The 26259-nt window shown below is 41.2% G+C and overlaps 1 protein-coding gene across 1 annotated transcript in view; it reads left to right on the top strand.

Moving 5' to 3' along the window:
• The window catches only part of LOC116309924, an 83278-nt gene extending 72785 nt beyond the window's left edge, over nt 1-10493 (top strand). Inside the window, exon 5 of the mRNA XM_039621384.1 lies at nt 863-10493. Within this exon, the coding sequence (XP_039477318.1) occupies nt 863-5160 (4298 nt within the window). The 3' untranslated portion in view covers nt 5161-10493. The remainder of the gene's footprint in view (nt 1-862) is intronic.
• The last annotated feature ends 15766 nt before the right edge of the window (nt 10494-26259 follow it).

Below are 26259 nucleotides of genomic sequence, written 5' to 3'. Positions count from 1 at the left end.
GATCCATTCTCAATGCGTTATAAATCTAAAAGTGATGCCATCTTCTTTCAGTTCACCTAAACAGTTGTGTCCAAGACAGGTGCATTTACAAAAAACAATAAAAAAGAACAATCTGGAATCTTTTTAACAATATTCCCTTTTGGTTTCAAAGAAACAATCAAGCATAACCTTGTCTTTTCTGAAAATGCACCAGCAATGTGTTCAATACGTTTTCTCTTCTCATTTTAAAGTTGAAATCAGTGCAAAAGTTCAAGAAAGGTTGAATTTAAGTGGAGTTGAAGTCCTAAATTCATTTTCACTTTTAGAGTAGGAAGACTCATAATTCCCCTTCTAAAATTCAAACACTTTACAAACAAGGTTTCTGATGTAGCACATTATAGATCACTTTTAAAGTTATGATTCATCTTAAAACCTTCACTCAAGAAACAATTTCTCTAAATCTCTCACCAAACTGACGTATAGACAGATAAATGTCTGACAGTACGGTAAGCCCCATAATGGTTGGACAAAGATGGATATTACACATATTACACAAGTCTTATTTTTTGCCATTTCTAAGTGAGACACATTCAAATCTGTGCTTATTTTTTCCTAAGTCCATCCTACATCCATAAATCATATTTAGACGTGCTGAAAGCAACAAAAGAGTAATGGTGCGGCGCCAAAATGCTCAAAAAAGCCTAAGGAGATTACTGTATAGGAAGCCTTAAAAATGAATGGTATTCTTTGTAGGAAGGGTATTCTGTATCCCTTCCTACTCTTTTCTTTATAGTTGGGTTTGACACATAATCCTGTTATGTTCTACATGTAAATGTAACCAGTGTCAGCTGCTATAATCCTTTCTGTTCCCCTCTCCATCTAGATTCTCAGATCTCCCGGATAAAGCCCTTCCTTCCTCTGGACCCTGCTCTGGAAACCACACTCCTGAGCAACACACGGTGGACCTATGAGCAAACAGACGCCAACAGCACCACAACTACTGCTGCTTCTGACTCCTGCGTGCTCGACAAGACCCATCTGGATTACAGTCAACTGCCAACCATTACACCCAGCATCAGCACCACCCTGACAAGCAGTGATACCAACAACTCTACAGAAAACAGCCACTTTAACAAGATCCCTTGGGCTCATGATTATTTAAGCCATCCCATTACTCCCAATAACATCCCAACAACAGCCTCTGGCGCCACCCATAATGGCTCCATTTTCAACAAAACCACAGTGACCAGCATCAGCAAGACCTCCACCACCCCCTCCATTACTAATACCACCAATGTCAGCATCAACAGCAGCAGGGAAGTATGCAGAGCCTCTGATGTCCAGTCCATTCTGAGCAGAGTCCGCCCTGTCTCTTTCTCGCTGCCCAAAAGGAGCTGTGTCCTCTTACACCAATCAGCTGCCGTATTTATCCAAGCAGGGCAGGGCTCTGGCTTGTCAGGGAAGCAAGAAGGTGCGGCGGTGCATGACAGGAAAACAAATCTGGGGGAGAAAGTCACTGATCAGCAGGTCAAATCATCCGCAGACATGGTTGCTGTTGGTGTAAATCACTGGAATACTGGAAACCAGTGCAGTGAGGAGAGTAAAACTGAAACTCGACCCGTTGAGGCTGGAGCCATTATGTCTACTGAGAAAAGAACTGTGGGACTCTCTGGGACTGGAGCCCAGGTTTCTTTATGTAATCGCAATGTGATCAGAGTAGAGGACTCAATTATCAATGGGAATGGAGCCCAGCTCTCCTTATGTAAGGACGATGGGACTGGAGCCCAAGTCGGCAGTGAAAGTGGGACTAGAGCTCATTTTTATTTAAACAGTGGCATTTCAGGAAAAATTTCTGAAAGTGTAAGCACAGATTCAGAATGCGGAAGCAGCAAAGTTGAAATCCGTGATGCTGTGGAAAATCAGACAGATTTAACCCAACCCCAAGAAGTAAAAGATCTGGCTTGTCCTGTAACAAATGAGCCTAAAAAATCAATTTCATGTGTTGACACCACATCAGCTCAAGCACAGCCCAATCAAACTCCTCTCCCCAATCCCCAATCTCCCAAGTCAAACTCCTCTCCCTCAAAAGAGTCGGCTTCTTTGCCTCCAAGTCGTCCCAAAGAGCCGTTTTGTCGTGTCCTGAGCCGAGATGGTAGCAGGATTCTTCTGTGGCCAACGGAGATGGTCAGCTACACCAAAACTTCGCCCTCCATTTCCTACAGTGTCAATCCTCTACTTTATGACTTCAGAGCGCATAACAGGGCCAAGGAAGGGGGTGAAAAAAAGAAAGGAGGGCTGGAGGAAGGGAGCGAGAGAATAAAGCCATCTGTGATCAAACAACCTGACTGCCAACAGAGGCAGGAAGATATGAAGGGAGGAAAGGAGGTGAAGATAGATGAAAGGGAAGAAGAGGATGAAGGAGGACAGGCAGGAAATCCTATGGAACTTGTAGCCCATTGTAGCGGTAGCGACGCAGTTCCGGATCGCTCCAGCTGCCATGATGAAAGCGCTTTAAAATTTGTTCCCATTTCTGCAGAAGGCCACCATGCTCCGACGCTAGGCCTTCAAAAATCAGGGAGGAGGAGGAGGAGGAGGAGGGGTGGGGTAAGGAGAGGAATGAGAAAGAGGGGGAGAAAGAAAAGAGGAGAGGAAACAGACAGAAAAGAGTCAGAAAGGGGAAGAAGGATAATAAGCAGTCTTTGTGTGAATCAGATGTTTGAAGGAAAAGGAGAAGACAGGCTGCAAAGAGAGGGCACCGTAAAAGAGGAGAAGAGAGAAAAAGAGCTATTAAGTAATCTTGCAGCACATCGGCTGGTGGGAGGGATAAAAAAGAGGATGAGGGGAGAAGAGAGAAGGATAAGACGAGATCAGACGGAGCAAGAGAGGGCAGGTAGAAATGACGAGAAGAGAGGGGAGCTATTAAGTAATCTTCCTGTGAATCGGTGTAATCGGTGTAACCAGCTGTGTCTGCAGGTGAAAAGGGAGGCCAGCCAGCATCAATCTCAGCAATCAGCCTCCGGGTGGGGCCAGGGGCTCAGAAAGCTCCTCTGCAGGGATGCAGCATGTAACTCAGTGATTAGCCTCGTCCCTGGGTCTGTTATAGAGATGCCATGCTGTCCTGCAATTACACCCGACCCTGCTCAGAATGACAGAGAGACGTGGGTGATACACAAAAATACACAAGCAGGGAAGGAGGACGGGCAGGGAGATGAGGAGCAAAGGAATCTGAGTAAGGGAGAGATAAGCGCTGCTCCGAAAGCTGAAGAAAACGTGTGTAACCCAGCGATTAGCTGTGTTCCTTTTTCCTGTTGTGACACAGCATGCCAGCCAGAAATTTGTCTTGTTCCTAAACCTCACAGAGAAACAGCATGCAAACCAACGATTAGCCTTGTCCCTCCTCCTTTTAGAGAAACAGCGTGCAGTCAAAGACAAACAATACCTGCAGGACACAGCAATCTTGTGTCAAGCCCGACCCCATGCTGCTCTGCACAACAGACAGAAACAGAGCCCAGATTGAGGCCGGCCTGCGTAGACATGACCCTCCCTGCCGATGCGCTTTCAGAGGAAGTGATGTCGAAGAGAGCAGCAACAGCCAGCAAGAGGAAGAGCGGATTGCCGGAGGCTGGGACAACGCCGAGGAAGAAACGGAAAAGGGGAAGGAGACAGGCGAGGAGAGTCGCCAGTGTTTTAAGGCAAGACGGAGCTCGCATTGATATGACTTCGGATTTAAACGAAGGCGAGGCCTGTTGCATTCAGGATGGTAACGAGGTGCTTGAACTCAATAGCAAAGACACCTGCAACAATTCAGAGGACAAAACTGTTGACTGCCATTTGCTCTGCAGGACAAAACACTCTCTGTGTTCAAATACCAGGGAGGGTAACACCGCTGACAAACTCGATAACTACTGCAGCTCTGATGACAGCAAATTCAGTAATGCCGACGCTAATGACTACAGCCAGTTTAACGTTGGTCCCTCTGGAGGCGAAGAAAAGGTGAAGTGTTCACCGGAGAAACCTTTTAGTGACTGTCATACCAATAACAAACCCAATGACCACAGTCAGGATGATGAAAAGGGCACCATGCAAAATAAGCGTGACAGTTCTGCCATCTCTAGTGCTACTTTTGAGAAAGACAAAAGTCTTTGTCATGGTCACGTGGCTAAAAAAGCCAGTGAGAAAACTGCAGACACACCTGTGGATGGCCTTTCTGAAGATTGTAGCATTAATAACACACACACTGACCACTGTCAATGTAAAAACAAGCACACAGTGAATGAAATAGAGTCTAATGACTCCAAAGCCAATGACGCATTTAGTCATAACTGCGATTACAGCCACAAAAATAACAAAAGTGACCATAGCGAGGAGGAGAAAGCCAAATCGCAGTGCCACATTCGACACAAAAACAGCCTCTCTGATTCAGTGATTGATTACAAAAGCTGCGTAGGGATTCAGCAAAGTGTCGGAGGTGGCGCCGATGATATTGACGGTGGTCAGTGTGACGATTTTAACGGTAATCATGTCACTGATTGTAATCACTGTGTTAATGCTGTGAATGAAGATGTTGCACCCGTGAGGGAGCAGATGGAGGATGAAAGAGGTGTGGAGAAGGAGAGAAAGAAGGAGGAGGAGAAACAGATGGAGAGGAAAAAGTTGAAGGAGAGGCATGAAGAGTGGGAGAAGGAGTGGGTGAGGAGGAAGGAGAAGGAAAGGGAGGAGAGAAGTAAGGAGAGGGAGATAGATTTTGAACATCTCTTCCCAGAGAAGATGCCCCGCTTTCCTCATCGCCTCCCTCCATCGTGCGTCCACCTCCATCCTCCTCTCCTCCTCCAGCCATCCCTTTCGTCGTCCTCCTCTTCCTCTATCTCCTTCCATCACACCATCATCCAACATCACCTTTCCCTCCTCCCACCTGCACCGCACCTCCCCGTTCCTTCCTACCCTCATCTTATTCCCTCTTTCTCCCCACATTTATCTCCCATCCCTCCGCCGCCACCTCCACCACCACTACCTCCTCCTCCCGCTCTTACTCCCACTTTCTATGCATCTTCTCCCATCCCTCTCCTGGATGCCCCTGGTCCATATCCCTTAGCAGCAGCATTTCACCCTATGCAGAGCCACCACCTATCTCTGTACCCCACTCCACACCCAGCAGTTTTGCCCTTGCAGTTATTGTTCTGAAAAAGAGAAAAAAAAAGAATTAAGAGTGGTACATGTTCACATTTTTGATACAAACAATTACTTGTCAGGTGGGTGTAAACAGCTTTGGGTGTCATCGCTTGCATACTTTTACTGTAGCTGAAATGCGAGGAATTTCAGGAACACTTGCGTAAAAACACAAAACTGATCTTTCTTAAAGCCAAATCCACTGGAAAACCTCATCACCCCGTCCAAACACTCAAGCACTGATTCACACGTCTGAAAAAAATAAAGATGGCTAATTATCTTCATCAACTGCAATCGCACTTGAAATGAGCCTCAGGTGTGCAGCCAGCGGGATCGTGGTAGGGATACACAGCTGGGCTCGTTTCCCTCAGCAGAAATCAGTCAGAGCTGCTGTTTTGCATTTTAAGCTGGCGATTTGCTCGTGAGGCACGTTAGAAAATTTTGTAACTTTAAAGGATGAATTCACCCTCGTATGCTCAGATTTCTTCAGTCTGCCATCGTAGATGTGTGGGAATTTTTTTTAATTTTCATTTGTTTGTTTCAAGAGCTGATGACATTCAAGACTCGCAAAGGACAGGAAGTTGTTTTTCCCAGAATGAGTTACAAAGAAACCCAATTTTAGTGTTTCCCAAGGTTCTAAAAACATTAAACACACTATTTTTTGCTATTTTGCTGTTTTGCATAATTAGAAAGCTTCATCATTTAACAAATACGAAAGAGTATTTTCTGGTTAGATTTCACTAACAAAATATGAGTCTGTTGCCACATTCACTTAGTGGAAACCTACATGTTTTTATTCTTAAACTGTACTGGAGTAGCTCTGTGTGATTCACTGTTCAAAGGACCCTGGGTAGTACTGTATAAGCATCCATTTAACAGACAGGAACAACACGTCCACACCATAATGAAACAAACTTGAAAAATCACAGATATTCCAGACAGAACTAATGGCAGCAAATCCTCTTTAACTTGGAGCTAAATAAAGTGCAAAATTAAAGGAGAATTCCACCAATTCTACACATCAAACACTGTTTACAGGTCTTGGGGAGTTGCCCTTGAGTCAACTGGCTGGGATTAAGTTTGAAACTGAATAAAATGTGGGGGTGTGGAGTTTGGAAAGAACTGAGCTTAGCAGCAGGCACATGTAGCTCATTCCTCATCGCTGCCTAAAGCTGTAGGCTTGAAGCTAAAGGATCCAATGCTAACATAACATACTCAAATCTTGCACTGTACCATCTACAGTCACATGGCACTGTGGATAATGTAGGAATCAGAGTAAGACAAGGAAGAAAATGTATGGAATTAAAAAAGATGATATCTCTTTGGTCTGCTTTAACAGTAAATTTGCCCATTGTGGGTCCAGCAGAGTTAATATATGCTAAAATGGTAGAGTACTACAAGACTGGCATAGTAATAGACAGATAATATGTTCAGGGCGTGAAAGCATAAGTAGGCCGAGATAATGTGAACACTATCCAGTCAGAATAACAGGAAATTTTCAGGGTCCCACATGATGTGAATGCAGCATGAGCCAAAAAAGGGTCTCTTAAGAGACTCTCTGTAACAAAATTGTCTTTTTTTCTCCTATCTTTCAAAATTATGTTTTCATTTTACTGTCCAGTACAGCAATAAAACAGGTGAATAATGATTTTCAGGAAGTGCAAAGAGAAAAAAAAAACCTTCTTTGAGAGAGGTTTTAAAAGTGCCAATTTAGGGAGCCAGCATATGACGCTGCAAACACATCTGTGTTTGCTCAAGGATGAGCAGATTTCCTGATGGTAATTCTAAGCTGATTTGTTATTATCTAGAATTCCTTGTTGTTACATAATGTCACCAAGGACTGCCACTGGCCTGTGGGTCACCCTTTGAAAACCTTGGCTCAAAGAGATTTTAAAGCAGCAGAGAAAGATGCTGAAGCAGAAGTTATGGTTTCCCTGTATTTAGAGATGAGTGTTAGGGATAACTGCAGGTCGCAGAGCAGTCTGTACGTACGCCAATCAAAGCTTAACAACAGGTATCTCGGAACCAAGCATCAGACAAGTTTGACCCAGTCGTGTGGGAAAGAAACACAAGAAACACTTAACAGCAACCTTGCAGATGGATTTGTCCAGAGTTTATATTGACATCTGAAATTACAGAAAAGCCATGTCCTAAATCCTACTTAACAATAAAGTGATTCAGTTTATTTATTTGTTTATAAATAAATTTATAAATTTATCAAAAATATAGTCTTTGTTTTAGGTTGTATTATTCTATAACTTACAGTACTGAATTCAAAAAAAGGGGGAGGTGCGAATAGCTGAAAAATCAGTGGATAAGAGTAACACAACTTACAGTAAAATGTAAAATGTTAATGATTATTTTGTATTATCTGAGTGAATATAGGACTGCTAATGCTGCCATTACAGCAAAAGCCATTGATAGTAAATAATAGATGGACAAACCCACAATGATTTCACATAATGCTTTGTTAAATCTTGAAACATTGACTAAAGTGTTTTTGGCCATTGCCAAGACTTCATACTGAGAAATACATGCTCACATGGCAACACTTTGTATATCTATTATAAGGTAGCAACTGTGCTCTCCCTCGGCTACATTAAATCCTACAATTTTGTAACTGAAAGCATGATCTCACTCAAAAATTGTAAAACAAATGGAAATGCGTTGAGCACATTCTGCGCTCTCTCTGTGACCCCAACTGTAATTCTGTGCAGCGAGTTCATTAATCCACTGCTGCACGTAGGAAAAATTACTTTCCTGTTTTTCACAACACGCCATCAAAGACAGATATTTCTGCACTTTGCAACTATAGCTCAATTTCTCTGTGTCCTATGCATGTATGATTGTAAAATACCCCTTGTCACGCTTTTATTATTTATATTCTGGCACTGGCTAAATCAGGGGTGGGCTATTCATTTTCCCATGGGGCCACATGAGACACAGTGGAAAGCCGCACCAATAAGTTGAACTCAATTCTTTTCAATATTCATTTTATGTCTTTACAAGCCTATTGGTGCACCCCTCCAGCAGACCCAGCTTCTCTTGTGGCCCCTTGGAAAAATAAATTGCCCACCTCTGCCCTTGAAACATATCCTGGTTTATGAACTGTTTGGCTCTAAATGCAACCATAAGTTACTAAAAGAACGCCATGTTGTATTCAGTAAGGCTTGAAACTAGCTATTGAGATAATAAAATAATCAGGAAAGTGTTTACAGAGGTCATAAATCAGGTGAGCATTAGGGTCGTTTTTACTTCAATATAACAGTACCTGGTTTAAGAAAATCCAACATGTTTCCCTTTTTAGACCACGAAACTACGTCCATCTTTTATATACTATATAGTCTATAAGTTGTGAGAGTCTGTACTGCAGTGTGTCTTCAGGCCGTGACGGCTGAACGTCAGAACAAAATGTTAAGTTCAGAAATAAGCCTTTGCTCTTTGTTTCTGATGAACTGGCTCCAGCGTCTGACCTTTACGCTTGACGTTTTAGACTGTTGATTTTCTCCCGTCTCACTCCACTGCAGCTGAACTACAAACATCCCGAAGAGGTGGTTAACTTTGCATTTAGTCACTCACCCATTTAGGCCTAAACGCACACAGTGAGTGATTCAGCACGCCGCAGGATACAGTTGACTCCAATAGGGGTTTTCCCCGTGAGACAGAGCCGCGATAAAACGTAGGAAGATGTGAGGATTTGACTGACAGGTAATCAAAAAATAACCATTTTTTTAAATTAACACTCTCACCCCTCTGTTGTCACTCACTGGTTGCTTGTTGCACTTTGACAGGTGATTTTCCACTCTGTGGTGTGTGACAAAATAACCCAAGCGCAGTCACATCATTTCACTCAAACGCAGGATGTTCAAAGTGTTCTTTCTTTTTCTATCTGAACAACGCCTCAGGGTGGATTTTTCCTTTAAAGCAGAGGGATACGACACAGTACATACGGAAAAGGCATAGCTCTACCCTTATTCTTTGTTTAAATCTATCTCATTTAAATGATCTCGGCTGAAGTGCAGAAGAAATTTGTCTCAGATAACAAAATGCGCCGCTTCTTCGTAAATCCGAAGAGCCGCTCCCGACTGCGTGACACTCAGACTTTCAGAGGCGTGAATGGCAGGAGTAACGAGGAAGGAAGAGCAGAGAAACGCCCACACCTACTTACACATTGTTTTTCTCTCGCTCCTCTGAAGCTGAACATCTGGCTGCGATTGCTTTGGGGCATCACTGGCAGCACCTATCCATCTCAGCGAATATGGATTATTCTGGTGCAGGCGGCTATGACAAACAAAATAAAAACAAATAAAAATATGCATTAAAATTCAACGACAGGAAGCAGTTTTTGTGGGCAGATTGGCATCCTCATTCTCACTAAAATCTTAAGACAAGCTCTGTAAAATATATTGGTTTTATTGATCCCAGAAACTTGAACGCACGCACACATGCACACACACATAGCTTAATAGGAACAGTCTTTGCCTGCCTTGCCTGCTCTGCTGTTTTTCCCAGAGCTCATCATTAAGTAAATGCTGCCTCCTCACCTTTGGTAGGTTAGACATGTCGCTGCAGTGACACTATAGGTGCCTGCGGTGACATACATGCAGCTTACGAACAGTAGCAAACCTCAAAACTAATTCTTCTTCTTGCAGCAGTGTGTGCAAGAAAACATGAGAATCATAGCTAGTGTGATGGCACTCACACAGCAACGTGTCCTCTCCTTGTAGCCGTGCACCACACGGGGTATGAAACCATATGTTCACTATGAACGTAGGTTTTCTGTATTATTGTGATAAACTGTGTACATTGGAAAAGAAGAAAAAAAAAAAAGCTGTTATTAGATGTATTTTTGTAGAGAACCCTCAGTTGAATGAGGCACAGTTTTTGTATCATGTACTCTGACGCTATTTTAGCTAGTAAACAAATCCCCACGCCCACCTACTATGTCCTCTTGTTGAGCTGTTGTACACACTGTATGTTCTTTAAAAGGTCCGGTCATCAATTAATGGGTTGGAAAGGCATTATTTCAGTTTCTTCAGAAAGCATTTTATCCTGTTTTGTCTTGAGATCTGATAAACTAATATTTAGCTGATTTTTTTGTGTAATCTCATTTCTGCAAACTCATATCCAATGATATTATCCCGCTAATATAATAGATCTAGTAAATCCATTGAGAAAAACAAATTACTCTGAAAATGGAAATAAATCAGTAGACTTGATATCAGAGTGTCTTGTTGTCACTGTTTTTCTCTTCCTTTTGCTTGCTTTCATAAGTCCAGTTCATGAATCTGTGAATCGATACCTTTTACCACCACATCCCTGTAATTTCCCCTGCCTGTGAAACAATAAAGAAAATGAAGACAAAAAGAGTACAGCGCTCATTTTGCAAATATTTTAATCATTTTTCAAACTTGGATCACAAACTAGGGGCAAATACATGCTTGGGAATTAATAGAATTCTCTCAGATGATCAGTGCTTGCTTTGGGACTGAGACCTTATGCGTGTGTGCCTATGTGTGCATGTGTCCAGAGGGCCCACCGACAGCTGCGACCATCATGTTCAAAGACTAAAATAGCAGCAAAATTCAACATGTTCAACACCTGGGGCTATGTGAGTGTGTGTGGTACATGCATACAGTGTTTCCATCTGTGTGTGAGCGTGTTTAGGGTATGGAAGTAACAAATGCAGCGAGTGTGACGATTCAAGTTCACCTCATTACTGAATCAACGGTTCTCAGTAATTTGCTTCGGTGACCTTTAAAAACCAACAAAGAAACTTCTGACATTAAAACTCAACCATATGGAATTAGTTTCACAAAGAGTGCGTGTGATCTTTCGGCCCTGAAGTCAGCTTCATACAGTCTCCGTGATTTGACTTTTCTCCCCGCACTTGCCAGAAAGGGTTGATGGATGTCTCGAGTCAGGCAGGCACTTTATGGTGAATGAGTTAATAGACTTCGCGGTGCATCAGCGGCACTACATTATGGTCCACTTCCTTTGCTCCAACCACAGAAACTACTCAACAATGTGTTAAGAAAACCTCAGCAGTGGCTCATTGTGCACAGGGAGCGCGGAGAGTAGGTTGAACAGAAACTGCTGCCTTCACTGTCTTCAGGCTCAATGAGAAACAAAATATGTTGAAAAATGTATATTTTCTGACAAAAATAATTTCTGTAGCAGAAGCACTCGAAGCTAGAAAGCCATTCGCGTCTTGTAGAAATATTTATATGTAAGAGATGGTTGAAAAGGTGACATGTTTTTACCAGGAACACACAGTAAATTGCCTGTTTTACCCAGTTAAATTCAGATTCATTCATTTATAATGTTTTGTGTACGCAATTTTGGGACATGTACAAGTGTAACCAAATGCTTCCTTCTTTGTGTCTGACACACCAGATGGCTGGTTACAGAAATCCTGCTTGGAAACAGTTTGAAAAAGGGCAGGCACTTTCAAAAACATAACTTGCTGATTATTGGACAAACTATCGTTCTATCAAGCTAACTCCATCAAACGTCGTGTGGAACACTGATGATGAAAAACAAGCTGCAGATATTTCCTTTTGTGTAGTCTAACACAAGCTAATCACAACTAAACAAAAAAAGGAACTATAAGATGGTGTTTGCTAAAACAACACAAACACTTGCTGCCTTGTAATAAAAATATACCCATAGAAGACATTAACACAGAGTATATTTGTAAAACACTTGTCAGGTGTATGGATGACCAACCCTTCTATCACAGGTGTCAGCAACCCTTACCATCAGTTTCAAGCAATTCCTAATAAAGCAAATTCAAACTAAAATATATCTGAGCCTTTTTGTGAAGGTGAGGTGCAACTAAAGTTTTAACTTGATAAAAACTTTTAATCATTTCCATTATCTTTTAGCATGCTTAGGCCTACTTTGAAATACCTTTGGAACTATGCAGGGCACTCTCATATGTACCATGACTTATGATATAAGTCATGGTACATATGACTTATATCATATGTACCATGAGCTAACTTAAACCAACAACACCACCAAAACAGGACGCAGCATGTTTAGAAAAGAAATAATGTCAGTTTGTGGACAAAAGTCACTCTAAAGAATCACTTAAAAAAATAATGCCAGATGTTTGGGTAAACCATCAGTTTATCATGTTTAACAGTAGTTAACTTCAGCCTACTTGGGTAAAAGAGAAAAGCCCGCGGAGCTGTAAAAACTGATGAGAGCATGTGGTTAGATAGTGCTTCCCGTCTTTGCTAAAACAAATAAATAAATAATTAAAACATTGCACATTAAAGTTACTCCGACACAATCACTTTAAATAACGCTCAGCAGGTGTTTGGCTTCGCCATCTGTCTACTAAAATATTGACGCCCATAGCTGAGATTTTTTTAGTAAGTATGTTGACAAAGAACAGAGTTTGACCTGAACCAGCCTTACAGGGGTCCTGCAAGAATCCAGTCACCTTACAAGGAAACCATTTCTCCTGCTGAAATTAACTGATAAATCTAACAAATGCCGACAGATATATAATAATGTGAAAAAGAATGCACTTGTAAAACCACCTTTAGGAGCATTAAGTTAAAGTATTAGTTTTCTGTGCGATTTTTTTAGTCGCCCACATCATTGTGGAGGAATTCTGGCCCACTCTTCTTTACAGTGCTAGTTTCAGTAGATTGCTTTTAATTAAATAATACCAGCAAACCTCAGTCTTAAAATCCTGCTACTGCATTTTAGTCGAGTTGAGGTCTGAGCTTTGATTGGACCATTGCACACAAATCTGTTGTCTAAACCATGCTTATAAACATTTCATGCACAAATCAGTAATTTATCAATATTTTCATAACTGAATTTTTTTGTTCTCTACAAAAATTATTATTATTATTATTATTATTTACAGTTTTTCAAACATCATGAGCCAGAATTATAATTCTACTTTGGTCTCATATTTCCAAAGAATATTCTTTCGGAAACCGTGGCTTGTTCAGATCCATTCTTAAATATTGGTTTTTTGTTAGAGAAGAGGCTTCAAAACAGTCCATATTTATTCATTCTGTCATGAATTTTAACATTTAACATGCTAACTGAGGCCTGTAGAGTTTGAAATGTAGCTCTTGGGTTTTTTGCTATTTCTCCAAGCACAGTCTGACCTTGGGGTGAATTTGCTGACACATCGACTCCTGGGAAGATTATGACACGTGTTAACACATACCTGAATGCTCCAGACCAGCAAACTACCCAAACTTCTACTTTTGCAGAGGTGGCCACACTTGCTGATGATTGATGAATCAAATGTATTTGATTAGCAGCAACTGACTGCTGTTTGCTATAAATGAAATGTGATCTTGAAGAAAAATGATAATAATTCCAATTGTCCTTAATTATTATTGCACTTATCTTCAATGGCAAAATGGCTTTTTAAATAGGGAAAAGCATTCATTGTCATACTGCTTTATCCTAACAAGATAAATTATTGAAGGTTGTTGACTGAGGAAAGGAAAATAATTGACAAGCATGCTTGTGGTCAAGGCTACAAGTCACTGACCCACCAGACTGATTGAAGCAGGGTTTGAGTGGTGAAATAAAAGTCTTCAAGGTTGCATGGTATGTGGCTTTCTGAGGGAAAGTGGGCTCCGTGGAAGAAGAATCCCCACATTTAAAAGAAAAACATAAAAAAGTCCAACTGGATTTGCTAAAATGCATGTTGACAAGGCTTCTGGGAGGATGTCACTGGAACAGATGAAACAAAATTAGTGCTTTTTGTCACTTCAAGTTTCATCAGCTCTGTGTTCATGCAATAATAAAAAGAGAATCTGTCAAAGAAGAAAAACAGCACCCCTACTGTGAAACACAGAGAAGGCTCAGCTGTGTTATCTGGTCTCTTTGGAGCAGTTGGCTCAGGACACAAGGAAATCGGAAAATTATCAGCCCAGCGTTAGAGAGTCTGCCTCAATCGTAGGTCATGTTCCCTGCATTCATGGATGAAAAACAAAGATTAATTGTTATGAATTGCCTTGCTATGAGGCATGATATTAATCTGATAGATCCTGAATGAAACAAGCTGAAACTCGCAGCTAATAGAAGGGCACCCATCAAGCCTGGTGAAAGATTTTGCTTAAAAGGAGTGGGCCAAATCACCAGCTGAGAACTGCACAAGTCTCATTAACAGCTACAAAAAGCAATTTATTATTTGCCGCAGCCTCCACTCTCTGTTTTCAGTCCTGCCAGATTTTGAAACTTGACTGTGGGGATTTGCCTCTGTTCAGCAACAAGACTATCTATAAGGTCGATCGCATTTTGGCGATAAGAGCGGGTTTACAGGCGGCGATCCAGGTCATTGTAAAATTCTTGGATGGGGTTAAAGGGTTGAGATGGCCAAACCTTTTCTTTACCTGACATGTGGCACTGAAACAGGAAAAAAGCCTTTTTCACAAAATTGGAAATGCCCTCATCTCTTAATTGTCATTTGATGCTTTGGGATTAAGATTTTCCTTGATTTCATCAGAAATTTTTCAAGTCCACACATTAAAAATAGAATAGAATAGAATTCAACTTTATTGTCATTGCACATGTCACAGGTACAGGGCAACGAAATGCAGTTTGCATCCATCCGAAGTGCTTTAGCCATGATATAGATATATTACAATATATATTAGCAATAATATAGATATGTAAGTATATTACAGAAATGGGTCTATTATGGTATGTTATAATGTACACGGTATGAAGTATGTTATGAATATGCTATAACTATAAGTATGTACAGGCTGTAGTGAGTACAAGCTATGTACAGGCTATAAATATGGAATAAAAAAACAATACAGAAATATGAGATATACAGTTATACAGAAATGTGAACTATGCAAGTTATGAACAGTTGTAGGATTAAAAATTATCGTATGTACAGAATGATTATTTACACAGAACTATACAGTAGTGCAGTTAAGATAAGTGAGATATGTGGATAATTTCTACAGAGGCTATATAAAGTGCTAGTGGTTGTGAGTGGTGGTTCAGTCCATGTTATTATTGTGTGTTTGAGGGTACAGTTGTCCATTGTGTGTGTGTGTAGGTGGTTGTGGGTGTGTGTGTATGTTCAGTCCATGAGTTTAACGTGGGTCAGATGTCAGGAGGCAGAGATCAAAGGTTCAAAAAATTTAAAAAAGGACTGGATGACATTTATTGGATGTGTTTCGTCCATTTTGTGTAAAATGTCTTTACGATTGCTAATGGGTTTTACATCTAAAAGCTGCTACAGTTATGCATATAAGCAGGACTGTTTCCATTTCTGATGCAAAAGATTGTTTGATGTTAGTAAAGATGAGCTCTAACCAACTGAGCCAACTGGGCAGTGCTGGAAAAGCACACAGAAGAATCTTATGTTCGGAGGGCAGAGAGTTGATTGTTATGCACTGCGACAGTACTGAGGCCTATAATTACCAAATGTATCAATTTATATTTGCAGAAGGGAAAAATATGTTTGCGCAACAGGGCCTTTGGCAGTCACAGGCCCCTACGCACATGCGTTGTCTGTATATATATCAACCAACAGCTCAGCACGAGTGTAAGGGAACAACACTTTAAAATCTGTTGACAGGTCAGAGGTCTACATATTTCAGATAGAAGACGTATAAAGCCTTTTGATGCTCCAGAGGGAGCTGAGCCAAGTCTCATAAATTGCTGGCTGATGCTAATGACTACGAGCTTGAAAACAATCTGGAAGTGTGACGTCAGAAAAAGTGAGCCTAGCAGACGGCTGTAGTCTGAAATTCATCTCTGCTTGAAGCTACATCGTCCACATGTGACATGGAATGTGTCAGATGAAAATTTACATAGCTGCCACCCTGAAGCTAGCATCTGATTCAGATATTATGGCACTGATCAGTTGTTATTAGTAGCAGGCTGTTATTATGCAATTTAATCAGCCACAAACGGAGAGACACACAGGCGATGTAAAAACTTCTAGAGATCATGTGAAGAAGTGCATGTAAAATGTGAGCAGTAAATGTGTTAAGACTCAGTCACAGTAAAAATAGGATATCAACCTCTTTGCAACTGGGAAAAATTAGTGATTGTTCGATTGCTGCACTGAATTATTTTGGTGTCGGAAACCAGTTGCAAGTAGTTGCAGTAGTCACTTGATTACCCAGACACTAAGCGTGCAACAGCTTCAATCTGCAAGGCGATTGCACAGGTTGCCTGGTGGGAGGCAACCTGTCATCAAAACAGTGGCAGTCGAATCAGACTGGTAGCAGACCGACTCTCTTTTACTGCTGGTTTACTCTCATCTTGATTCATCAAAGTGGCGTTGAACATGGCAACCAACTGCAAGTGGTCACAAATCTAGATCCCTGTCTTTGAATCAACCATTTTAATCCTTTCACGCCAAGTGTATCATGTAGATTTTTACATTTTTAAGAAATAAATTGCAAAAAAAAAGGATGCCTAATGTAGCACACATAATACAAATTAATATTTAATTCTTTTTTTTTTCTTAAATTTGTCAGAAGGTTCAATAAACACTCCATTTTCAAAAAGAAAATAAAATCTTTTTTGGCAATTATTTAATTGTTCAGCCTTTAAGTGTTGAAGGCAAGGACTGTACACTGTCATTGCACATGCTACAATAATTTTGGTTGCATTGCATCTCCAACCACTTTTCCATGATGTTACTGTACCCCACCCAGGGTGGTTGTAACACAGGAGGTAGAGCAGGTCATCTCCTAATGGGAAGGTTGGTGATTCAATCTCTAGCTGCTCCAATCTCCAGTATGCATGCCTAGCCAAGTATGGCCAAGTATCATTGGACAAGATGCTGAACCTCATGTTGCTCTCTGATGTGTCCACTGGACTATGACAACCATAAGCTGGCAAATGTGTCTCTATAAAATGTGCTTTGAAATTCAGAAATTTGTGTGTTTTAAGTGAAAAAATTCTTTTACCAAAACTAACAAAGTTAGTTACCACTAACTTTTGATGCCTCACCTGATCAAATATCTTATGTGAAAATCACATAAATGTTTTAACAAAATGAAGTTAACTTTAATTCATGCATCACATGAAGGAGTAGAAGTACCTAAAGCAGATAAGCTTAAATACCTTGGGTCAACCATCTAAAGTAATGATTAGTGCACAATAGAAGTGAAGAAGAAAGTGTCGGTAGGGTAGAGTGGGTGGAAACAAGTGTCAAGGTTGACACAAGGATATCAGTAAGAGTGAAAGGGAAGGCTTAGAAGATAGCAGTGAGACCTGCTTTGATGTGTAGTTTGGAGACAGTGGCACTGACAAAAGACAGGACGCAGAGCTGGAGGTGGCAGGAGATGAAGATGTTAAGATTTTTCAGTGGAAGTGGCTAGGATGGACATGATTAGAAACAAATATATCAGACAGCTTGGGTTGGGCAGCTTGGAGACCAAGTTAGAGAGGCAAGGCTGAGACAGTTTGGACGTGCAGAGGAGGGATGGTGGATATTAAACAAAGGATGTTGAATATGGAGCTGCTAGGCAGGAGGGAAAGAGGAAGATCGAATAGATATAGTGATGGAGGACATACACAGCGATGGTGTGACAGAGGAGGATGATAGGAATAGGGTGAGATGGGGACAGATAATCTGCTTTGGTGACTGCTAAAGGGAGCGGCGGGAAAAAGAAGAAGTTGAGCGGACTGAAAAACTTCCAGCCCTCCGGCATCCAGATATGGCTTCTTTTATTTTAACCTGGAAACACACAATTCATTTCTACTTCTGTTCAGAAAGGCAAAATGACCCCACAGAATGTGATAAGAGCCTTCTAGTAGGCAGAGGAGGGTTCCAAGTAAAAATATGGGACTGATAAAAACCATTTAGTGGATTGATAACATTTTCAAACAGAGTGCTGCTGTTCACAGAAACTGTTAGCTATATTAGCTATTGAAGCAGATGGGATTATATTATACTGGAAAATAATAAATACATATCGAATTCTGTCAATAGAGCACCATAACAAGGGTACAGCATAATATACCCCAGCTCATAGCTTATAGAGACTCGGCAGAATAATAATACACAGAATTTAGTTATGAGCACTGAATGCTGCTCTCTGTCTGTTGCATTATATAATCTAATAAATGTGAAAAATTTAAACACAGACATATGAAGAGCAATTTTCATTTTTATAGAGAGGGATTCGGCGCTCTTGATGATGGTGAAATATCACTCGGAGGATAAATTTAGAGAAAAACCTCGAGACTGAAAGGTGGCTTGTGCTTTTTTTTTAATGTATGTATTTATCTTTGCTGGGCTGAAAGGCTCAATGACTCCGAGGAACATGAGACTCCCCATCCGTTCTGTTTAGGACTTTAAGCTTATTAGCATCCTTGGCTGGAGCTGTGGGTGGTAAATACAATTTCTCCTTTTTTAAAGAAAGTGGGAAGTTATTTTACTTTGTCTTTTACAGCTACATTTATCTGAGAAGTATCTCTTCGAGCTGCTCTGCAGGTTCTGATTCGCTGGGGTCATAAAATATGTCCTCGATGAAAATTACTTTTAGACATTATCTTAAGAGTTTTAGAGACTTACCTCAGCCAGTGAAGGAGCATGTAATCCTTCCTCTGGTGGGTCTTAAACATTTTATCTGTAGCTTTGGAGATTTTTATGCTTCACTGTTTTAATTTCTTCAATTCTGAGCGTTTAAAAACAAAGACTATTTGAATTAATTTTACTCCTAATGTTAACCAAGAAAATATGTCCTTAAAAGACTTCTATTTGTAACGAAGGCTTATACCATTGTGGCATTACTACATTAACTCAAGGAAGCAGAGCATCAGTGGGATCCTCAAGGCATTACTCTGCCTGTGTGCGGTGCACCGACACACAGTGGGATGGTTGGTAATGGCTAAGCAGGATGGGCGAATGTTTCCTCTCACAGGAAGTCAAGACTCAGAAAGCCCCAAACCACAGGGAAGCAACAGAAAGCAATAACATTTGTTCTAACATTTTTGATCACTCCTGTTAGTGCAGAAATGGGTCATGGCTGCCAGAAACTCATCAAACATCTTGTAGTCGTCTGAGTCAGTGGAATCTCTGATGGGTCTTTCTCACCACGCTGTCAACATTGCTCTCCAGTTTCAAAGCTGACAGTATTTTAGTGCTGAGGAACTAAAAAGTTTTTCTAGCCTTTCCACTTTTCTGCTCATTTAGGATGACTGATTGCATCTCATTTCTCGCCTGGAGTTTCTTTCTCATTGTTGCTCCTGTTCAGGCGAAACAAAAGGTTATTTCGGATTGAAAACCTCTCCACTGTGCTTCAGTGCTAGCTATGCAAAGTGATTCATTATCTGCAATCAGCCCAACAACAGCGGCATTGTCTGTGAGCTTAAACAACTTTACAGACTCAGCCTGATAAACACAACCAATTGTGCAGAAATTACAACAGAGGATGGCGAAACAACCTTGAGCAGCTCCTGTGCTCAATAACCAACTGTTTTAAAGCTTCCCCAAACACCTGTTTTCTTCTCCGTACGAAGCCTAAAACCCAGTTACACAACGTGTGGCACAGAGTCAAATCCAGCCTGTCTGAGAGTGCAATGGATTTGACATTGAACTGCTCTCCGAAAAAAAGAGAAATCATTAGCAGAATCTTGATTTTGCCGTGATCGACCAAAGAAGCTGGATTGACTTTTTTTTTTTTTCAGTTAAACGATCTATTTCCTTTAGCGAAAACATTTGGGGATAAAATTAAAGACTGAAGGGCAGTTTGGATTTCTCATTTAGTACTGACCCTAACGTGCAGCTACATTTATTTTTGAAAATTGCATTTGTGGTCATATTCTAAGTGAGGACGAGACACTAATCTATTCAGATATAGTTTTTTTGGATGTAGAGAGCACCAGTGTGACACTGCATTATGGGTCATTAGTAGCCTTAATGGTGCTAGGCTCACGATGTTCTTCAAGTCTCTTTATGGTGTGTCGTTTAGATTTAGCCAGCCCTTAAAGTTAATGGGAAGATCAGGTTAATGTTCAGTAGTTTCTGACTCGGGGAGGTAATGCATTTTGCTGCCAGAGGGAAAAAAAGTGAAAATAAATTCCTCAATGGCATCAAAAAACGTCGGAAACATCTCTCAACATTTTTACTAGCGAAGTGAAACAAACTGGGGACCAAATGATCTGTCGAACAACCAAGAATTACTGCTGTCATTGAGTGTCATAACGAGGAGCTTAAAAAGAGAAAAGGAAAAATGTCTGAAGGGCTGCAAAATGTTCGTCAGCTGCAAGAACCAGACAGTAGAAGCTGTTTGATTATGTGACTGGCAGAGAAACTAGGCAACTATGGGATTTGTGTTTGCCTTTAATGCTATTTCATGTTTCACTTTTAAGAGAGAAAAAGGCTTCAAGAATGACTTTTTTTGCAGGGGAACCTTCCCGAATGAACAAGTGCGAAGTGTTTTTATCCCCGCCATAAAACCCTCTCAGAAAACCCACAAAGTTAATAACTTATGAATCACTACCTGATTTGACATTAAAAAGGGCCTATTATGTTTATTTTCAGGTCTAAATTTTGATTCTGGGACTCTTCTAGAGAAGCTTTGCACATGTCAGTGTTCAAAATAATCCATAGGTCTCTCATCTTCATGCTTCTCAACTTCATGCAGGCCTTCGATTCATCTTCTGTCTGAAACAAGCCACTTTATCTCCTGTCCCTTTAAGGCCAGTCTCCCCATATATGTGCCTGCTTGCTTCTGACTGGCTGCCCCTCACATGGCTTCCAGAAACAGACTGCAGTGTTATGGAACGGCTGTGTGCAGGCAGGAAAAGGACCCAAAGTGCAGACACTCGCAGACAAAAGGTGAACTCAAAACAGCTTTAATGCTAAACTCAAATGTAACATAATTGGATATGTCAAAATAAACTTACACAGGAAGCCTGACAGAACACACAGCATAGCATAAAGGTAGATCACGACATGGACACAGAGAAACACAGGGCTTAAATGCACAGAGGGAGCAATCAGGGAATGGGTAACAGGAGGGAAACACAGCTGGGGCAACTCAGGCCTAACGAGACAAAGGAAGCACAACCAGACATATTAACATGAGACATGCACCTCCAAAGTAAAACAGGAAACATAACACAGGATGAACTACAGACAGACTCTGACTGGACACAGGGAGACAGCAACTAGAGAACAGAGACATAAACCATAAGACAGAACTTAACAAAGAAACCAAAGACTAGAAATGATAAATAATATATTAAACTCAAAACTCTGGGTCAACGACCCAGGCATCCTAACATGCAATGTAACCAATTTTCATAGAAGTCCATCTAAAAAATGTTTCTCTGCTAAAAAGTCAAACAAACTTAACCAGTTACATAATTTATTAATAAACTGACTGAGCCCAGTCAGTAATTTATATGCTTGGGTAGAATACATTTGTATGCTGGTAATACTACGCCAATAGACTATTTTTTTGAACATATGTTCATTTCAAAAGTCATCTGGATTGGGCAGATTTTTGCCTTGGAACAACATTTTTTGTTTCATTCTGTGCATGGAGTAAATGACCACATAGAATTAGAGCCTTCTGAGACCTGAGCTTTTTGGCCAAAATGCTAAAAAATAGTTAATATAAATGTCCACAACTGAATTTTATGTTATGTTATATTTATATGACAGAAAATAAGGAACAAGATGCAGTGAACTCCAAAAGAAGAGAACATATTGGCAGCATTTGGCTAAACCATGTGCTAAAACAAAATGGTTACTTAGTGACTCTGTGTGTTGACGCAGCAATTTCCTCTTCCTAAATTCTTCACACAAACAGCCCATCTGTTTCTTAAAAAAAAAAAAAAATATATAGATAGATAGATAGATAGATATATATATATATATATATTATATAAATTGAAAAAGGATTTGTTACTACACCAGATAGGTCATATATGTTGTTTGAGCTACACATGAACCGATTTTGTTGGTGAAAAAGCATTCAAGACAAATATAAATTATGTGACAAATGTTATGCTATAGATCAGGGGTAGGGAACGTTAGCCCTCGAGAGCTGGTGTCCTGCAGGTTTTAGATCTCACCCTGGGTCACCACACCTGAATCAAATGATTAGTTCATTACCAGGCTTCTGGAGAACTTCAAGACATGTTGAGGAGGTAATTTAGCCATTTAAATCAGCTGTGTTGGATCGAGGACACATCTGGAGAGGCTGGAGAAGAAGGAGGAGAGAGGACGGATGGCAGCGGCGTCTGCTGGCAAACTTGGTTGGAGCACTGCCAAAAATTCGAACCTGGTTGGCAGTCCACCTGTGGTGGCGGTTGAGCACGACTGTTCCGTGAGTGGGTCAGCTGTGGGCAGCTGGGAAGACTATGTTGATTTTGACGAAGAGGAGGAAATGCCTCTGGAGCAAGTGCAAGGTGAGCAGAGGAGGGAAAAGCGTAAAAGAGGTGGGAGCAGTGGTGGTAGGGATGATTCTTTAGAAGCTAGAGAGGAGCGAGAATATTTGTTGTTCTGAGATTCAATGAAAGAACACAAGTCCTTATTAAAAAATTGAGTCCGTTTGTGTTGACAGCTGAACTTAACAGTAAAGTGGGAGATATAGCTTCTGCTAAAGTACTCTCAGATGGTAATCTTCTTGTGCAATGTGTGACTGAAGAGCAGCTCAAAAAGGCTTTGAACTTAAAACAATTGGGGAAGTTTAAAGTAGAAAATGCTGGGCAAGTGGGTGCACAGACGGGGGTGGATGCAAGGGGTAATTTCTGGGGTGCCCATTAGTGTGAAAATGGATGATCTGAAAAGCAAAATCAAAGGAGGAAATGTGATTTCTGTGGTCAGAATGAAAGCAACAAAAGAAGGACTTAAGGTAGACAGTGAGAGTGTCCTGATACACTTTGAAGAAGCAAATCTGCCAAGGAAAGTGTTTTGGGTTTCATTAGTTATCCAGTACGAGCCTATGTTCCAAAACCTCTGAGGTGCTTTAACTGTCAAAGGTTTGGACACCTAGCGAAGAACTGTAAGGAAAAGAGGAGATGTGCTCGGTGTGGTGGAGATCACGAATATGGGAAATGTGGAGATGGAGTTCAACCAAAGTGTTGTAGTTGTGGTGGGAGTCACAGTGTTGCGTATGCTGGATGTGAGAGGATGAAACAAGAAAATCATATTCAAAAAGTGAGGGTGGAGAAGAAGATCTCCTATGCTGAAGCAGTGAGGGTGATGAGAGTGAGTGAACAGGTCAACGTTAACCCAGGACAGGGTGCATCTCAGGATCAAGGAGTTACCCGGCTCAACACGAATACTATGGTTATTGATAAGATGGCATTGGTTACATTCATTGCAGGAGTGATAAACACCACAGCTGATGTGAGATCTAAGCAGGAGAAAATTCGGCTCATTGTTAGGCGGCGATTAACCACTTGGGGTTAGTAGGACTGACATGGGAAGAAGTGAGGACAACCTCAATTATCAGTCAAGTCAGGAAACATGATGTTCTTTTATGTAATCATGGTACTTATTCTTCAATGGAATGCAAGGAGTCTGTTGGTCAATGGCCAGGAGTTGAAGCATTTCATCAAACTCCTTGATGTTAAACCGGATGTCATTTGTGTACAGGAATCTTGGCTTAAATCTTCTTTGGATTTTGTGTTGTATGGGTACAAGATAATAAGAAATGACAGGGACCGTGGTGGAGGGGGAGGGTGTGCAACGTTTGTCAAGCAAGACATTCCATATAGACTCCTGGGTAAAGGCAATGATTTGGAGTATATTGCTATTGAGGTTTGGGACAGGAATGAACCAAATGTTATTGTGAATTTCTACAATCCTTGTGCCAGATTGGAGCTGCCGCGTCTTCGTTCGATTGAAGGAAGTGACTGTCGTAGAGTTATTTGGTGTGGAGATTTTAATGCCCATAGCAGAGTGTGGGGAGGTACACGCACGGATAAAAATGGTAAGGTAATTGAGGAATTGATGGATACATGCAATTTGGTGTGCCTGAATGATGGTAGGGGGACCCGATGTAATGTTGTTAATGGAACAGAGTCAGTTTTGGTTTTAACTCTAGTCTCAACTGTCCTTGCAGGAATAACTCAGTGGACCATCAGAACAGACACTACCATAGGCAGTGACCACTATCCTGTTTTCTGTGATGTTGGAGGGCAGATACGGGTGTCTCTAAGAGAGGTGCATAAGAAGTGGAGTTTTCATAGGGCTGACTGGACAAAATTCCAAAAACTATGTGAGGACACAATTGGCAAGGTTGATGAGTCTGGTAGCGTTGAACAAATGAATAATCAGTTTATTGAAGTGCTTATGGTAGCCGCCAAGGCCTCAATCCCGACCAGTAAAGGCATGGCAAGTAGGACTTTGGTGCCATGGTGGACAGAGGAATGTCGAATTGCTGTGAAGGAAAGGAACAAGGCATTTAAATTTCTCCGAAGAACCCTTAACACACAAGCTCTGATTGCATACAAAAAGCAGTGGCAGTGGTCAGGAGAACAGTGAGACAAGCTAAGCGGAGCAGTTGGAGGTTGTTCTGTTCTAAAATAGGAAGAACCACTCCAGTGGGGAGGTCTGGGGCATGGTCAGAAGAATGGGAGGTGACCGGCGGGAATGGGATTACCCAGTTCTATCTTGGGCCAACAGAACTTTGTAACAGCTCAGGAAAAAGTGGAGGTTATGGTGAAAACCTTTGCTAAGATTCATAGCTCTGATAACATCTCAGTGTTGGGAAAGGACAGAATGTGCCAAACTAAAGCACGATATTCGGAGGATTTAGCAAGAAAGGCACACATGGACAGTAGTCTGGATGCGGTGTTTTCTCGGGAGGAAATGGTGAGCGCTTCAAAAACAAAGCCCACAGCCCCGGAAAGGATCAAATTTGTTATTTAATGTTGAAGCACCTTTGGTACGAAAGCGCTTAATAAACTGCTGTGCTTGGTTAACACAGTTTGGATTAAGGGTGAGCTCCCAAGTACTTGGAAGGAGGCTGTTATTGTGCCAATAAGAAAACCGGGAAGGATCCATCTAAACCAGATAGCTACAGACCAATCGCTCTTACATCAAATGTGTGCAAGTTAATGGAGCGTATGATAATGGCAAGACTGTCCTTTGAACTGGAAAGAAAAGGGCTTTAGCCAATTACCAAAGTGGTTTCAGGACAGCTCGGAACACGACTGATGCTATTATTAGACTTGAGAATGTTGTTAGGAAAGCGCAGGCCAATAAAGAATCTGTTTTGGCAGTGTTTTTGACATAGAAAAGGCATATGATATGTTGTGGAGGGATGGGCTTTTAATCAAGTTGCATAAGTTGGGTATTGGTGGCAGGACATTTAATTGGATCCAAGACTTTTTATCTGGTAGGAAGATCCAAGTGCGAATTGGGTCTACAATTTCTAGTCAGTGCACGGTTGTGAATGGGGACGCCACAGGGCAGTGCGATTAGTCCCCTGCTTTTTGTTATAATGATCAATGATGTTTTTCTGATGTTCCTGAGGGTATTGGGAGGTCTTTGTTCGCTGATGATGGTGTGTTATGGAAAAAGGAAGAAATATTGAGCACCTAGTGGGCAAGGTTCAGGAGGCTGTAAATATGGTGGTTGAGTGGGGATTTGACTGGGGATTCAGGTTTTCGGTGGAAAAAACAAAATGATGTTCTTTACCAAAAGAAAAGTGAGTGAGACTTTGACATTGAAACTGTATGACGAGGAAATTGGGAAAGTGAGCTCTTTTAAGTACTTAGGTGTTGTGTTTGATTCAAGACTGACATGGAGGAGCATATTGACCGGATTGAAACCAAATGTAAAAAGTTGTTAATGTTATGAGGGTGTGTAGCTGGGAGGGGTTGGGGAGCAAGCTCTTCTGCTTTGAAAAGACTTTACCAGGCATTGATTAGATCTGTCTTCGATTATGGGTGTGTGGCATATGGTTCAGCAGCTCGTTCTGTGTTGGGACGTTTGGATGTTTTGCAATCGGAAGCCCTTAGAGTGTGCTGTGGAGCTTTTAAAACGTCTCCAGTCAGTGCCCTACAGGTGGAGATGGGAGAAATGCCCCTGGATCTTAGGAGGAAGCAAGTATCAGTGAATTACTGGGTTCATCTTGGTGGTCATGGTGACGCACATCCTACAAAGGAGGTACTTTTGGA

The sequence above is a fragment of the Oreochromis aureus genome, linkage group 13 (assembly GCF_013358895.1).
Source record: "Oreochromis aureus strain Israel breed Guangdong linkage group 13, ZZ_aureus, whole genome shotgun sequence".
In the NCBI taxonomy this organism is placed as follows: domain Eukaryota; kingdom Metazoa; phylum Chordata; class Actinopteri; order Cichliformes; family Cichlidae; genus Oreochromis; species Oreochromis aureus.
Note: the sequence above shows the minus strand (reverse complement) of the source record. Positions and strands in the feature narration are given on the sequence as shown.